Here is a 14,734-nt window from a genome sequence, read left to right as displayed (position 1 = left end):
CCTGTGTTACTACGGCCCAAATATCGGAAAATACATTGAAGGGTGTACTTCCGTCATTTGTGTAGTATTACAATATATTGTACATCTCCAGTCACTTCCAATGGAAAATCCAGTAAGCCTGATATTGGTAGTGGGGAAAATGCTAGAGTCCATTACAAAAGATGTAATAGCAGAGCACTTGGAAAACAGTGACAGGATCGGTCATAGTCAACATGGATTTACAAAAGGTAAATCATGCTCGACTAATCTACTGGAATTTTTTGAGGATGTAACTGGTAGAATAGATAGGGGAGAACCAGTGGATGTGGTGTATTTGGACTTTCAGAAGGCTTTCGATAAGGTCCCGCATAAGAGATTGGTGTGCAAAGTTAAAGCACATGGGATTGCGGGTAAGGTACTGACTTGGATAGAGAACTGGTTGGCAGACAGGAAGCAAAAAGTTGGAATAAACGGGTCTTTTTCCGAGTGGCAGGCAGTGACTAGTGGGGTACCGCAGGGATCGGTGCTAGGACCCCAGCTATTCACAATATATATTAATGATCTAGACGAGGGAACGAGATGTAATATCTCCAAGTTTGCAGACGACACAAAGCTGGGTGGGCATGTGTGCTGTGAGGAGGATGCCGAGAAACTCCAGTATGATTTGGACAGGTTGGGTGATATGGCAGATGCAGTATAATGTGGATAAATGCAAGGTTATCTATCCACTTTGGTGGCAAAAACAGGAAGACAGATTATTATCTGAATGGCAATAAATTGGGAAAAGGGGAAGTGCAACAAGACCTGGGTGTCCTTGTGCACCAGTCGCTGAAGGTAAGCATGCAGGTGCAGCAGGCGGTTAAGAAGGCAAATGGTATGTTGGCCTTCATAGCGAAAGGATTCGAGTATGTCTTGCTGCAGTTGTACAGGGCCTTGGTGAGACCACACCTTGAGTATTGTGTGCAGTTTTAGTCACCTTCTCTGAGGAAGGATGTTCTTGCCATGGAGGGAGTGCAGCAAAGATTCACCAGACTGATACCTGGGATGGCAGGAATGATGTATGAAGAGAGATTGGGTCGATTAGGCTTATATTTGCTAGAGTTTAGGAGAATGAGAGGGGATCTCATTGAAACTTTTAAAATTCTAACAGGACTAGACAGACTAGATGCAGGAAGGATGTTCCCGATGGCGGGGGAGTCCAGAACCAGGGGTCACAGTCTAAGGATAAGGGGTAAGGCATTTAGGACTGAGATGAGGAGGAATTTCTTCACCCAGAGAGTGGTGAACCTGTGGAATTCTCTACCACAGAAGGCAGTTGAGGCCAACTTAATAAATATATTCAAGAAGGAGTTGGATATATTTCTTAAGGCTAAAGGGATCAAGGGGTATGGGGAGAAAGCAGGGACAGGGTACTGAATTTGGATGATCAGCCATGATCTCATTAAATGGCGGAACAGGCTCGAGGGGCCGAATGGCCTACTCCTGCTCCTATCTTCTATGTTTCTATCCTGGAATTAGCAGGAAGCCGGCGGACCAGCTCCCAAAGAATTTTATGCCGGGTGGGGCCAGCATAATCGGAGCATGGTCTCCGAGGAGACTGCGCGTCCCAGCTAGCTCCGTGGCAGGAGAGTCTTCTTTGATTGACCTTTGGCACTGGTTCATCTTCCACCAAATCCTGCGAGTGAGTTGGGCAGGGCAACTACCGAGCCTGCACCCTTATCGAGCTGGGGTGGGGGTGAGGGAGGAAACGGGACCCCGCTACCTATCATTTTCTCACCAGCTACTTTAGCATTTATTCTAGGCCCTTGGCCCCTGAAATTATATGGAGTGGAGTGACCTTAAGAGGCATTAGTATCTTTTCTTATGTGTCACTTTGAGCAATATCCTACCTACAAGTCCCAGATCGGCTTAAGGGCGTCTTAGTTTGCCTGTTATGTTTCTAGTTATATCTTATTTTAGACTTCTGTTTATTATTTGTCTGTTGTATTTTCAAGAGTTTCTCTTCTCATGTATATTTACTAAGTACGTTTTTGATTCCACAGTGTTAGAGGAGGGATTGATATATAAAGGTTTGTTGGTATGGTTGGGCATGTGCAAAGCAGGCTCAGTGATTGAAGTCATTGATTTGTTCTTGGTCCCTAGGGCTCAGTGGGATGGCGGTGGGGTGGGGGAGGAGATCTGTCTATTCATAGATTTATGGACTTTAGTTTTGTGAGCGTTTTGGCTGCCATTCCAGACCAGAGTCCATTACTTCTATTTAGTTTTTTACTCTCTTTGTCCCTCTCAGGTTCTTTTCTCCTCTCCTCCCCTCCCCATCACCCAGTTATACCACCTTTCCGTTCTTCCCTCGAGTACTTTACCATCCCCCAATTCCGACCCCAACCCATCACTACTCCTCTGTCTTCCTACTCTTCCTGCCGCCGTTGTAAGCTTGTATTCCCCCCTTGGATAAGGCCGCAGTTACCCTCGGTGCCTCTCTTGGGATTCTTTAAAGGTGCCCGTCGAAGGTACCCATCGCTGCCTCCTCACAAGCAGCAACCCAAGCGGCCCCATCCTCCTCGCTCACCAGCTGTCCTGCCCAGCACACCCGTAGGGTGCTAACCTCGCCAACCTCCGTCCCGTCTTGCTCGCCCTACCCACCACTGCCGCATTGGATTCTGCCAGCGGATAAACAATCGTAATCTCCTCCAGTTAAACGTTGGGAAGAAGGGAGCTATATTGCTGCTCTTCATCACAAAGACCACCTACATCCATCGCCATTACATCGTCTGCCTCCGCCCACCTGCCACTGAAATCTTCACCCGTGCCTTTGTCACCGCCGACTCGACTCCAGTGCTCTCCTGGCTGACCGCCCATCCTCCAGACTCCATAAACTTCAACTCGTCTAAAACTCTGCTGCCTGTATCCTACCCCACACCAGGCCCCGCTCAATGATCAACCCTGTCCTTGCTGACCTACATCGGTTCCCAATTCCCCAATACTTTACATTCAAAATTCTCATCCTCGTGTTCAAATCCCTTCATGGCTTCATCACCTCCCTTTCTCTGTAACCTCCACCAGGCCTACAACCCCCGGACTCTGCATGCCTCTGGCTCTGGCCTTTGTGCATCCCCTTTCCTTCGCCTCGCCATTGGTGGCCGTGCCTTCAGCCGCCTAGGCCCCACACTATGGACTTCCCTCGCTAAATCCCTCCACGTCGAATCAGACCCTCCTTAAAACCCACCTCCTTTACCAATCTTGTGTTCATCCCTCCTCGTATCGCTTTCTTCTATGTCTTGGCGTCTGTGTGCGTCTGGTCACGCCTCTGTGAAGTTTTTCAATGTTAAAGACGCTATACAAAAGCAAGTTGTTGTTGTTCTTTACTGGGATAAGATAAAGGCTCGTGGTGAAAATGGGGAGGGGTTCCTAGAATGCCCCTGGCACGGTTTCCTACATCAGCACGTTGCAAGTCCAATCGTAGAAGATGCAGTGCTGGATCTGTTTCTGGGTTATAAATAAACAACCTGAAGGTAGGAGAACATTTGGGGAATAGTGACTCATTAGATTCACGTTGAAATATTTTCTTTAAAAAAAAAGAGTCCAAGATAAGCGTGCTTGACTGGAAAGTAGTTCATTTCAGTTGGACAAAAAGGGGATCTAGCCCAGAATAACTCACCGTACAAAACGGCAGATCAAACAGCGGACAGTCGGTGGGAGGTATTTCAATGCAAGATGGGTACCAGGAATGTCATTTTAGTTCTGAAAAAAGGCAGAGCGTCCTGCGATCTCTTGCGTGATTGGCCATGCGTGAACCTAGCCATCGAATGTCGGCAGACTATTCAGTCCTGGAGGACATAAGAATTAGGAGCAGGAGTAGGCCATTCAGTCCCTTGAGCCTGCTCTGTCATTTACTAAGATCATGGCTGATCTTCTACCTCAACTCCACCTTCCCGCACTATCCCCATATCCCTTGATTCCCTTAGTATCCAAAAATCTATCGATCTCTGTCTTAAATATACTCAACGACTGAGCATCCACAGCTCTCTCGGGTAGAGAATTACAAAGATTCACAACCCTTTGAGTGAAGAAATTTCCCCTCATCTCCGTCCTAAATGGCCGACCCCTTATTCTGAGACTGTGACCCCTGGTTCTAGACTCCCCAGCCAGGAGAAACATCTTCGCAGCATCTACCCTGTCAAGCCCTGTAAGGATTTTCTATGTTTCAATGAGATCACCTTTCATTCTTCTAAACTCTAGGGAATATAGGCCCAGTCTACTCAATCTCTCCTCCTAGGACAATCCCCTCATCCCAGGAATCAGTCTGGTGAACCTTTGCTGCACTCCCTATGGCAAGTATATCCTTCCTTAGGTAAGGAGACCAAAACTGTACACAATACTCCAGGTGTGGTCTCACCAGGGACATCGCGATCAAGCCCAATCTGGTCATCATCAAACGAGCAGACACGCTCACTTTCCAGCAGGATTCACTGGAGAGCGATCAGGTGCAGCAGGACTGACGGATTTCTAAGAACTAAGAAATAGGAGCAGGAGTCGGCCATTTGGCCCCTCAAGGCTGCTCCACCATTTAATGAGATCATGGCTGATCTGATCTTGGGCTCAGCTCCATTTCCCTGCCCGCTCTCCAGAACCCTTCACTCCCTTGTTGTTCAAAAATCTGTCTATCTCCACCTTAAATATATTCAATGACCCAGCTCTCGGGCAGAGAATTCCACAAATTTACGACCCTCAGAGAAGAAATTCCTCCTCCTACAGCATAGCAGGAAGCCATTCAGCCCATCGTACACAGTGCCAGCTCTCTGAAAGAGCTACCAATTAAGCCCACTCCCCTGCTCTTTCTCTATAGCCCTGCAAATGTTGCCTTTTTTTTTAAGCCGAGCTCCAATTCCCTTTTGAAAGTTACTATTGAATCTGCTTCCCCCACCCTTTCAGGCAATGCGTTCCAGCTCATCATAACTCGCTGAGTAAAAAGAATTCTCCTCATCTCCACCTCGCTGGCTTCGCACAGCTTTTTCTCCCAGTTTTTTTTTTTTAATGTGTTCATGGGATGTGGGCGTCGCTGGCAAGGCCAGCATTTATTGCCCATCCCTAGTTGCCCTTGAGAAGGTGGCGGTGAGCCGCCTTCTTGAACCGCTGCGGTCCGTGTGGTGAAGGTACTCCCACAGTGCTGTTAGGGAGGGAGTTCCAGGATTTTGACCCAGCGACGATGAAGGATCAGCGATATACTTCTAAGTCAGGATGATGTGTGACTTGGAGGGGAACTTGGAGGTGGTGGTGTTCCCATGTGCCTGCTGCCCTTGTCCTTCTTGGTGGAAGAAGTTGCGGGTTTGGGAGGTGCTGCCGAAGAAGCCTTGGCGAGTTGCTGCAGTGCATCTTGTAGATGGTACACACTGCAGCCACGGTACGCCAGTGGTGGAGGGAGTGAATGTTTAAGGTGGTGGATGTGGTGCCGATCAAGCGGGTTGCTTTGTCCTGGATGGTGTCGAGCTTCTTGAGTGCTGTTGGAGCTGCACTCATCCAGGCAAGTGGAGAATATTCCATCACTCTCCTTACTTGTGCCTTGTAGATGGTGGAAAGGCTTTGGGGAGTCAGGAGGTGAGACACTCGCCGCAGAATACCCAGCCTCTGACCTGCTCTTGTAGCCACAGTATTTATGTGGCTGGTTCAGTTAAGTTTCTGGTCAATGGTGACCCCCAGGATGTTAATCGCGGGGGATTCGGCGATGGTAATGCCGTTGAATGTCAAGGGGCACTCGTCAGACTCTCTCTTGTTGGAGATAGTCATTGCCTGGCACTTGTGTGGCGTGAATGTTACTTGCCACTTATCAGCCCAAGCCTGAATGTTTTCCAGGTCTTGCTGCATGCGGGCATGGACTGCTTCATTATCTGAGGAGTTGCAAATGGAACTGAACACTGTGCAGTCATCAGCAAACTTCCTCTCGTCTCTAACTCTTTTTAATCACCCTGGGCCTTCCACTTTATAAAATAATGTGGTGGTTGTGTTGCTTGTTCCCCACAGCCTCCATTAGCAAATTGGAGTCTTATCGCTGGCTGACGCACAAATCTATCAGCCAGAGTTTACTGCGTTCTTCTGTTAATGACACAGTTCGATGTACCCGGGGCTGCACGGAACAGCGACAGAAATACCTGCCAGATTGAACTGGATTGAGTTTTACTAAGGACTCCAGACAAGCTTTTGTGTAAATTAAGAGTAGGATTGCTGGCACCACCATTCTGCCGAATTCTGGAGTGCAGGCCCGACCCCTTACCCACAGGGAGGAAAGAAGGGGTTGAGGGGGGGCGGGGGTGGTGGCGGTGGGGTTTGTGGGGAAATCAGGACTTCGCACTAGGCCACATTCACACAGCTTGGTTTCAGAGCAACATTGCGAGAAGCCTAAAAGTAGGCCCAAACCAGAAAACGAGGTCCAAACATACGACTATTCACATCCCACCAATCCAAAAAGGATCCATTGATCGCTGCTGGTGTTTGTCAATCCCCCAGCCATCTCTTTATCCAGGTAGCTACATTGCCTTGAATACCACCTGCCTTCATTCCTGTAGGAAGTCTCTAATACGGCACATTATCAGTCTTGGTGCGGGACGTGAGGGGAGCCCCACTTGTGGGGAAGGGGTGAAAATAAATGAAAGTGGGTAGATGGAGTGGGAGCCTCAGTAGCGATTTTTAAAAAAAAAAAATTTTAAGTGTTTGATGGGTGCGAGGATGAACGAGAGGCGCAGGGTGCCTCAGCTCTGAACGCTAAGTGGGAGTTATTCTCACCAGTGCAGAAAGCAGAGATCCTGTGGAATTGCTCTGGGGGCTGAATGACAATACAGCAGTCGCAGGCAGCACTGGGCTCGGTAACTGTTTGACTCTGCTGTCGCACCGAACGCACAGGAGTCTGGTTTGCCGCCTTCTTGAATCAATAAAACTTGCACAATAAATTTTAAAACTCCACTCTTGAAGAAGGTATTGTGAGAGATGAGGGAATCTTGTAAATCGTTCAGCTCACGGAGAACTAGGAACAGTACATGATTCATAAGAGCTTTCTGCTGGCCTCTGGGGAACCATTCACAGGGTGACTGACAGCTGCCTTTTTCTCCCATATTTGTGAATTATGACCAGCTACATTAGTATTATTTCTCATTTGTGTCGTGCTTTGAATTTCACCAAGGAGGGTTGGATGAGTGGGGGGGCGGCGGGGCAGGGGAAGGTGACAGATAATATGAATTTGTGCAATACTCTGGATTTCACCATTGCACCAAGGGGAACAGGAGAGAGAGATGATGAGCAGCAAGTTCTCCTAGTGTCCTGGTCGACAATCCTCCCTCAACCAACTCCACCAAAAATAGATTAATCAGGGAATCACCTCATGGGATGCTAAGATGATTGACATTTGCCTACATAACTGTTATACTTCAAAAATAATTTTGAAGCATTGAGACACCCAGGCAACATAATGAGGTGCTACACAGAATTGCAGCACAGAAACAGGCCATTCGGCCCATTTGAACTATGCTGGTGTTTATGCTCCACATGAGCCTCCTCCCACTCTACTTCATCTAACCCCATCAACATAACCTTCTATTCCTTTCTCTCTCATGTACTTATCTAGCTTCCCCTTAAATGCGTTTATACTATTCACCTCAACATAAGAACATAGGAAGTAGGCCATTCGGCCCTTTGAGTCTGCTCCGCCATTCAATAAGAACATAAGAAATAGGAGCAGGAGTAGACCATTTGGCCCTTCGAGCCTGCTCCGCCATTCAATAAGATCATGGCTAATCTTCTACCTCATCTCCACTTTCCTGCACTATCCCCATATCCCTTGATTCCCTTATTATTCAAAAATCTATCAATCTCTGTCTTGAATATACTCAACGACTGAGCCTCCCCAGCCCTCTAGGCTAGACAGTGGTGGGAGGAAGAAGAGAAGAAGGAGAAGAGAGTGGTGATGAAGAAGAAACACCTTCACTCAATTTGACACTCGCAGCCACCAACTCAGATACTGGCACTGCGCTGAGTTTAGAGGGTAGCTTAGAGGTAGGATCTGCATGTGGTGAGTTACTGGGCACGAGTGGGCTGCAGCCAAGGGAGGGGGGAAAAGGGTAGCACAGGTGCCAGCTCCCTGGAGGGCGAGTTGACACATGAGTTCTGCTGCAGAGGACTCGGACGAGGACTTCGATGGGACGGCCTACAGAAGAATGCAGTAAAATCATGGCTGACCTTCTACCTCATCTCCACCTTCCTGCACTATCCCCATATGCCTCGAGTCCTTTAGTATCCAATCAAGTACTCTGAGGTTGCGAGTTCCACATTCTAACCACTCTTTGGATAAAGAAGTTTCTCCTGAATTCCTTATTGGATTTATTAGTGACTCTCTTATATTTATGACCTCTAGTTTTGGATTCTCTCACAAGCAGAAACATTTTCTCTATGTCTACCCTATCAAACCCCGTCATAATTTTAAAGACCTTTATTTAGGTCACCGCTCGGCCTTCTCTTTTCTAGAGAAAAGAGCCCCAGCCTGTTTAGACTTTCCTGATAGTTATAACCTCTCAGTTCTGGTAGCATCCTTGTAAAAAAAAAAAAAAAAAGAAATTGCACCTTCTCCTGTACCTCTATATCCTTTTTATGATATGGAGACCAGAACTGTGCACAGCAAGTGTGGTCGAACCAAGGTTCTATACATGTTTAATATATCTTCTCTGCTTTTCAATTCTGTCCCTTTAGAAATGAATCCTAATGCTTCGTTTGCATTTTTTATGGCCTGGTTAACCCACGTTGCTATTTTTATTGATTTGTGAATCATATAAATAAATACAAGTTTCTTTATATTAATATGTAAGTTACAGTATTGTAGCGCTATTGGAGCAAATGTGTTGTAATTACCCTCCCAAAATAAAAATCAGTAGTTGGAATACATCAAGATAATGACCATAACTACATGGACAGGGAAGGTTACATTTGCAGGACCAAGATTAATGACTTTTACACACTATTAAAATGATCAATATTAATGATTATGAAAACGTTTTGAAACAACTCATTGCTTTCCGGTGGCATTCCTCATCAGGCGTCAAGAGAAAGCGTAGTCTTCTGTTGAACCGGGATTAGAGGGCGGGAGATATTTGGATCGGGATATGCAGATGTAATTCAGTTGCCTGTCTAAAGCCATATATTCAGTCCTTGCGTTTCAACTAAAAATTCCCATCTATTATCATAGAAACTGCCTATGTAAACGCGACACGTTATAATTGCGCTCTCCTTGCCTGTGGTGGTACTGTACTGCAGTGCCTCCACTGGCAGGGAGGATGTAATTACAGTGTGACAAGTGTAAAAGTCGGATAGCCGGGTGGCAAAGGATAGAATATTAAAGGTAGTCTTTGGTTGCTTATAAACCTTTATTTACAGAGACACACGTTACATACCGTGCACCCCCAAGATAAGCTTCCTTTCCTTCCCGAGCCTGCTTCCATATATATGTGTGTATGAGTCCCCAAATAATACCCACCACCGGAATACAATTAACACCCAGTTGATATACATTACCTGAATACAGTTAACAAGAAGTTAATATTAGGAGTTCAATGGTAAATGTGGGCATAGGAATTTATAATGGAAAAAGTTGACATCAAATGCATGCAGAAAGAAGATGTTTAATTTATTTATATATATATATTTTATATACAAGAAACTCTCGTTTAAACGGCACCTAAATATCTGGAATTCTCTATTAACCGGCAAAATTCATACTCCGAAAACACCTCAATAACCGGAAATGTTGCCGAGTCCGAGTCTCCCGCGGTGGCCGAGTTAGTGGGGTAGTTCTCCAAACTGCCACTACTCGGCTTCTTGGCGCTGCCGGAAGTCCGAACACCTCAATAACAGGAGTCTGACTCTTTGTTTGTTAAAAATAGCCTCGATAGATAACCCTCGCCGTCATCCGGAATTTTTAATCAACCGGCAACACGCCGGTGCCGGATACCAAAGAGTTTCCTGTATTATTACCCTCTGATATCTGAAACGTTCACCATCACTGTACCGCTCTTGTTATGAGAGAATGGGGGCGGATGTGTGTGGGGTTGGAGTGGGGGACAAGGATGGGAAGAGGGTTTGAGCTGCACAAGTTAGAAGGTGTTCCAGAACGCCTGCGGTTTATTAAAAGCACGCTGCTGTCCCTTTAAGACAGTAGTACCCATAGTGCAGCCCAGCAGCCGTTTGCAGCCTCCTCGCATACACCTGTCGCCCCTCTGCAGACTATCCACCCTGTGTGGATTATCTGGGATTCAGTGCACTCTCTCGACGCTTTTCATTCAGTGGGAGAAAGCAAAGGATTGTTATTAATGGGAGGAGGTCTATCCCATAGTGCAAGTGAACGGAAAAATACAGGAGCTAGAGTTTAAAGAGAGAAATACAGTCATGTTGTTTATCCTTTCCCCTTTCTGGAGGGGGAAGTGCCCGACTCTGACTGGGCAACCACCCACAGCAGCACAATTGATATCAGGAGTTTATTACAGGTCCAGGCCTCTGCCTCCATCACTCCAGAGCGAAATGTGTTTCCAGTGTTCCCTGAGTGGATCCTCCAACAAAGACGGTGCTCGAGATGTGGCTCTCCGCAAAAAGGAAAACACTGCTTTAAAATCTTCGTGCACGTTTGGCCCAGGCAGTCAGCATTCGCTGCATTCACGGACAAAGATCAGCGCTGCTCCCCCCCCCACCCCCGGGCCCCGACTGCTGTTTAAACAGACTGCAGAGCGGTTCTCTCCCCTCTCCAAGGTGCTGACTCTTTGACGGGGTACAGTTCTGTGGGCACCAGTCATCCTCCTGCACTTCCAATGTGGCTATTGTTCCTGTGCGAGGCTCAACAGCGAGTGTCAGCTGGTTATTCAGTCATTGGGTTCAACCATCAGCGGGGGTATGGATTGAAGAGTACAAAATAACCCAGTGGCATTGAGGGTCAATCGAAGCTCCCTACTGAGATCAGCTAACGTAGCGCATACCAAGTTGAACCTAGGGCCCTATTGGTCTGGATGGCTCAGCTCCTCATTGGCTAAGCACCATTGGGACAGCATGATATACAAAGAGCTAGATCAGATTTTATTGATTGAACAATAGAATGAAGCCAATACTGCAAAGCAAAATGTAGCTTACTGCTGTCCAGGGTGTGTGGTATATAATCAAAGAAAGAAATCAGTATTTGTAGGGAAATGGTGTTAGGAAAATTGATGGGACTGAAGGCCGATAAATCCCCAGGGCCTGATGGTCTATATCCCAGGGTACTTAAGGAAGTGGCCCTAGAGATAGTAGATGCATTGCTGGTCATCTTCCAGAACTCGATAGACTCTGGAACGGTACCCATGGATTGGAGGGTAGCTAATGTTACCCCACTATTCAAAAAAGGTGGTAGAGAAAAAGCGGGGAATTATAGACTGGTAAGCCTGACATCGGTAGTGGGGAAAAATGCTGGAGTCTATTATAAAAGATGTAATAGCAGAGCATTTGGAAAGCAGTGACAAGATCGGACAAAGTCAACATGGATTTACAAAAGGTAAATCATGCTTGACTAATCTACTGGAATTTTTTGAGGATGTAACTGGTAAAATAGATAAGGGAGAACCAGTGGATGTGGTGTATTTGGACTTTCAGAAGTCTTTCGATAAGGTCCCACATAAGAGATTAGCGTGCAAATTAAGGCACGTGGGATTGGGGGCAAGGTATTGACTTGGATAGAGAACTGGTTGGCGGACAGAAAGCAAAGAGTTGGAATAAACGGGTCGTTTTCCGAGTGGCAGGCAGTGACTAGTGGGGTACCGCAAGGACCGGTCCTAGGACCCCAGCTGTTCACAATATATATTAATGATCTGGACGAGGGAATTGGATGTAATATCTCCAAATTTGCAGACGACACAAAGCTGGGTGGGAGGGTAAGCTGTGAGGAGGGTGTCATGAAACTCCAGTACGATTTGGACAGATTGGGTGATTGGGCAGAAACATGGCAAATGCACTATAATGTGGATAAATGTGAGGTTATCCACTTTGGTGGCAAAAACAGGAAGGCAGATTATTATTTGAATGGCAATAGATTGGGAGAAGGGGAAGTGCAAAGAGACCTGGGTGTTCTTGTGCACCAGTCGCTGAAGGTAAGCATGCAGGTGCAGCAGGCGGTTAAGATGGCAAATGGTATGTTGGCCTTCATAGCAAGAGGGTTCGAGTACAGGAACAAGGATGTCTTGCTACAGTTGTACAGGGCCTTGGTGAGACTGCACCTTGAGTATTGTGTGCAGTTTTGGTCGCCTTACCTGAGGAAGGACGTTCTTGCCATGGAAGGAGTGCAGCGAAGATTCACCAGGCTGATACCTGGGATGGCAGGAATGACGTATGAGGAGAGATTGTGTCGATTGGGCTTATACTCACTGGAGTTTAGAAGATTGAGAGGGGATCTCATCAAAACCTATAAAATTCTGTCAGGCCTGGACAGACTAGATGCAGGAAGGATGTTTATGATGGCCGGGGAGTCCAGAACCAGGGGTCATAGTCTAAGGATAAGGGGTAAGCCATTTAGGACTGAAATGAGGAGGAATTTCTTCACCCAGAGAGTGGTGAACCTGTGGAATTCTCTGCCACAGAGGGCGGTGGAGGCCAGTTCATTAAATATATTCAAGAAAGAGTTGGATATATTTCTTGAGGCTAAAGGGATCAAGGGATATGGGGAGAAGGCAGGGACAGGGTACTGAATTTGGATGATCAGCCATGATCTCATTGAATGGCGGAGCAGGCTCGAAGGGCCGAATGGCCTACTCCTGCTCCTATCTTCTATGTTTCTATAATCCTATATTTAGAACGTGGCAGTTAAGGTTTTCATTTTTAATGCTCCACTGAGAAACAGTGTGGAGCGTTCGTTGTGAGCTGGAAGTGTTAATGGAGTTGTGGGAGAAGGATCATGGGTCGCGAGCACAGTAATCCATGGCCTCAGAACCTGGACTGCCCCCTTCCAGAAGGGCACCCGTGGGAATGATCTCTTGACAACAGCTGAACTACTAGATAGCAAATGATCTACTTGGCTGTATGTTGCACTAGTTGGGAAGAGTGAGGCAGTGGTTGTACGCTCTCTCGGGATTCCACTTTTTGCCAGTTCCAAGTGTGCTGTGATGCACAAGAAATTGCATTTATGTGAGACAGGCTGGATGGACCAGTAGGCGTTTTCCTGTCCGTCATTGCGCGCATGTTTGTCAAATCCAGATGGGGGGGTAGGTTAGTGTCGAGCAGGGGATGGGATCATGTCTCTGGCACTCTTTCCCCAAAACCCTTCTGCCTTGCTACCTCTCTCCCTGCCTTCAGGGGCCTCCTCAAATCCTCTCTCTCTCACTAATGCTTTCAGTCACTTCTCCTAACTCCGCTCCTTCTATAGCTCACCATCCGTTCCACCTCTGTGAAGTGCCTTAGCACATTGAAGGCACTCTCTGCCAATGCAAATGGTTGTTGTCCAGAGTTCTTAAAATTGCATTACTGTTGCTGATGAAAACTCATTGTAAAATGATGTTGTTGAAGTTGGTAACTGATGCCTCCAAATCTTTCGACACAAACAGAATAGGATAAAAGAAGCGACTATTATTTTTATTTTAAAAAGCAGACATTGTTTGGGAGGGCTTAATTTTACGAGTCTGTGCTGTCAGTGGGAATCCTTGTCTGCTGAAAGCATACATCAGAAATGCAGACATGCAATGCCCAGAAAATCATGCCCAGACATCCGATACGAGCCGTCAGCAGGCAAAACACCCCGCTGGGAGTGCATACTCGTAACGTTACCCTCTTGATGTCCAGTTAGACATGTCAGACAGCTGACTCAATAAAAGAGATATCTGGCAATGCCGTCCCACTCCTCTTCCACCCCATATCCCCCCCACCCCAGCCCTGCACACACTAGTGGCTCTGAGGGTTAAACCTTCTACCTACTGATTTGTGCTGTTGGCTGTCTTTTACAGAGTTGACGTATGAACTAACATTGAAGTCGTCAAAAAATGGCCAATCAGGTAAGAGACGCACATCCTGGTAACCTACAGTCATTATGTTAAATCCTTTTTTGGGGGGTTGTTTCTGTGTGTGACTTCACATCATAGAGTTAGAAGTAACAGTTGAATCGTCAGCCTAAAGAAATAATCAGTCCCCAGGTAAACTACTGCACCTGTACGAGAGCCTCCTAACAACAAGTTCTCATCTGCACACATCCTTCCCCCTCTATACCATCAATACTCAGGGCTTTAACTCCGTACCAGCAACATGTTTAACTCACAATGGTAAATAGATACCATCTTAAGGTGCTCAGCCTCCAACTCCTGATGATGGCACTGGCTAGCTAAACTGAAAGTGTACCGGACTTGTTGCAGCAGCAGATCTGCATGCCTTGCGCGAGTTTTTCGCATTCAGTTTAACCCTGCCAATTTTTAAATTTTTTTTCCCCACAATGGAAAGCTACCTGGGTGGGTCCACCCCACCAGTGCAACTAGGCCTCAGCTGTCTTTCTAAACATTAAAATTGCCGGTTAAAAAGAACTCCGCGGGGCTGCGGAACCACCTTTATCTTTGTGGTGATGGGATAGTCAGCCGTCGCCCAACTTTTCCCTGATTCGAGAGCGGTTTAAGCACTCTCCTCCCGCACGACTGGAAAAGTGGGGCTGGTATCAATTTTAGTACCAACTGCAGCGTTAGTAGTGTCTTTTGGACCAATTACTTCCTCTGATGGGTGAATTTACTGTGTCGCT

General features: G+C 46.7%; 1 protein-coding gene across 3 annotated transcripts in view; it reads left to right on the top strand.

Moving 5' to 3' along the window:
* Window positions 1–14,734, top strand: part of ccdc92ba (coiled-coil domain containing 92Ba) — a 90,081-nt gene that overhangs the window by 42,022 nt on the left and 33,325 nt on the right. For 2 of the 3 annotated variants that reach the window (XM_085964874.1, XM_085964875.1), the window contains one exon: window positions 13,959–14,006. The exons of the other annotated variant lie outside the window; for it this stretch is intronic. In XM_085964874.1, coding sequence (XP_085821000.1) covers window positions 13,959–14,006 — 48 coding nt within the window. The remainder of the gene's footprint in view (window positions 1–13,958; window positions 14,007–14,734) is intronic. 3 annotated transcript variants of the gene reach the window in all.

This window comes from Somniosus microcephalus, chromosome 22, assembly GCF_052327205.1.
Source record: "Somniosus microcephalus isolate GS21.2 chromosome 22, FLI_Smic_1.0, whole genome shotgun sequence".
In the NCBI taxonomy this organism is placed as follows: Eukaryota; Metazoa; Chordata; class Chondrichthyes; order Squaliformes; family Somniosidae; genus Somniosus; species Somniosus microcephalus.
This window is presented reverse-complemented; position numbering and strand designations above follow the sequence as displayed.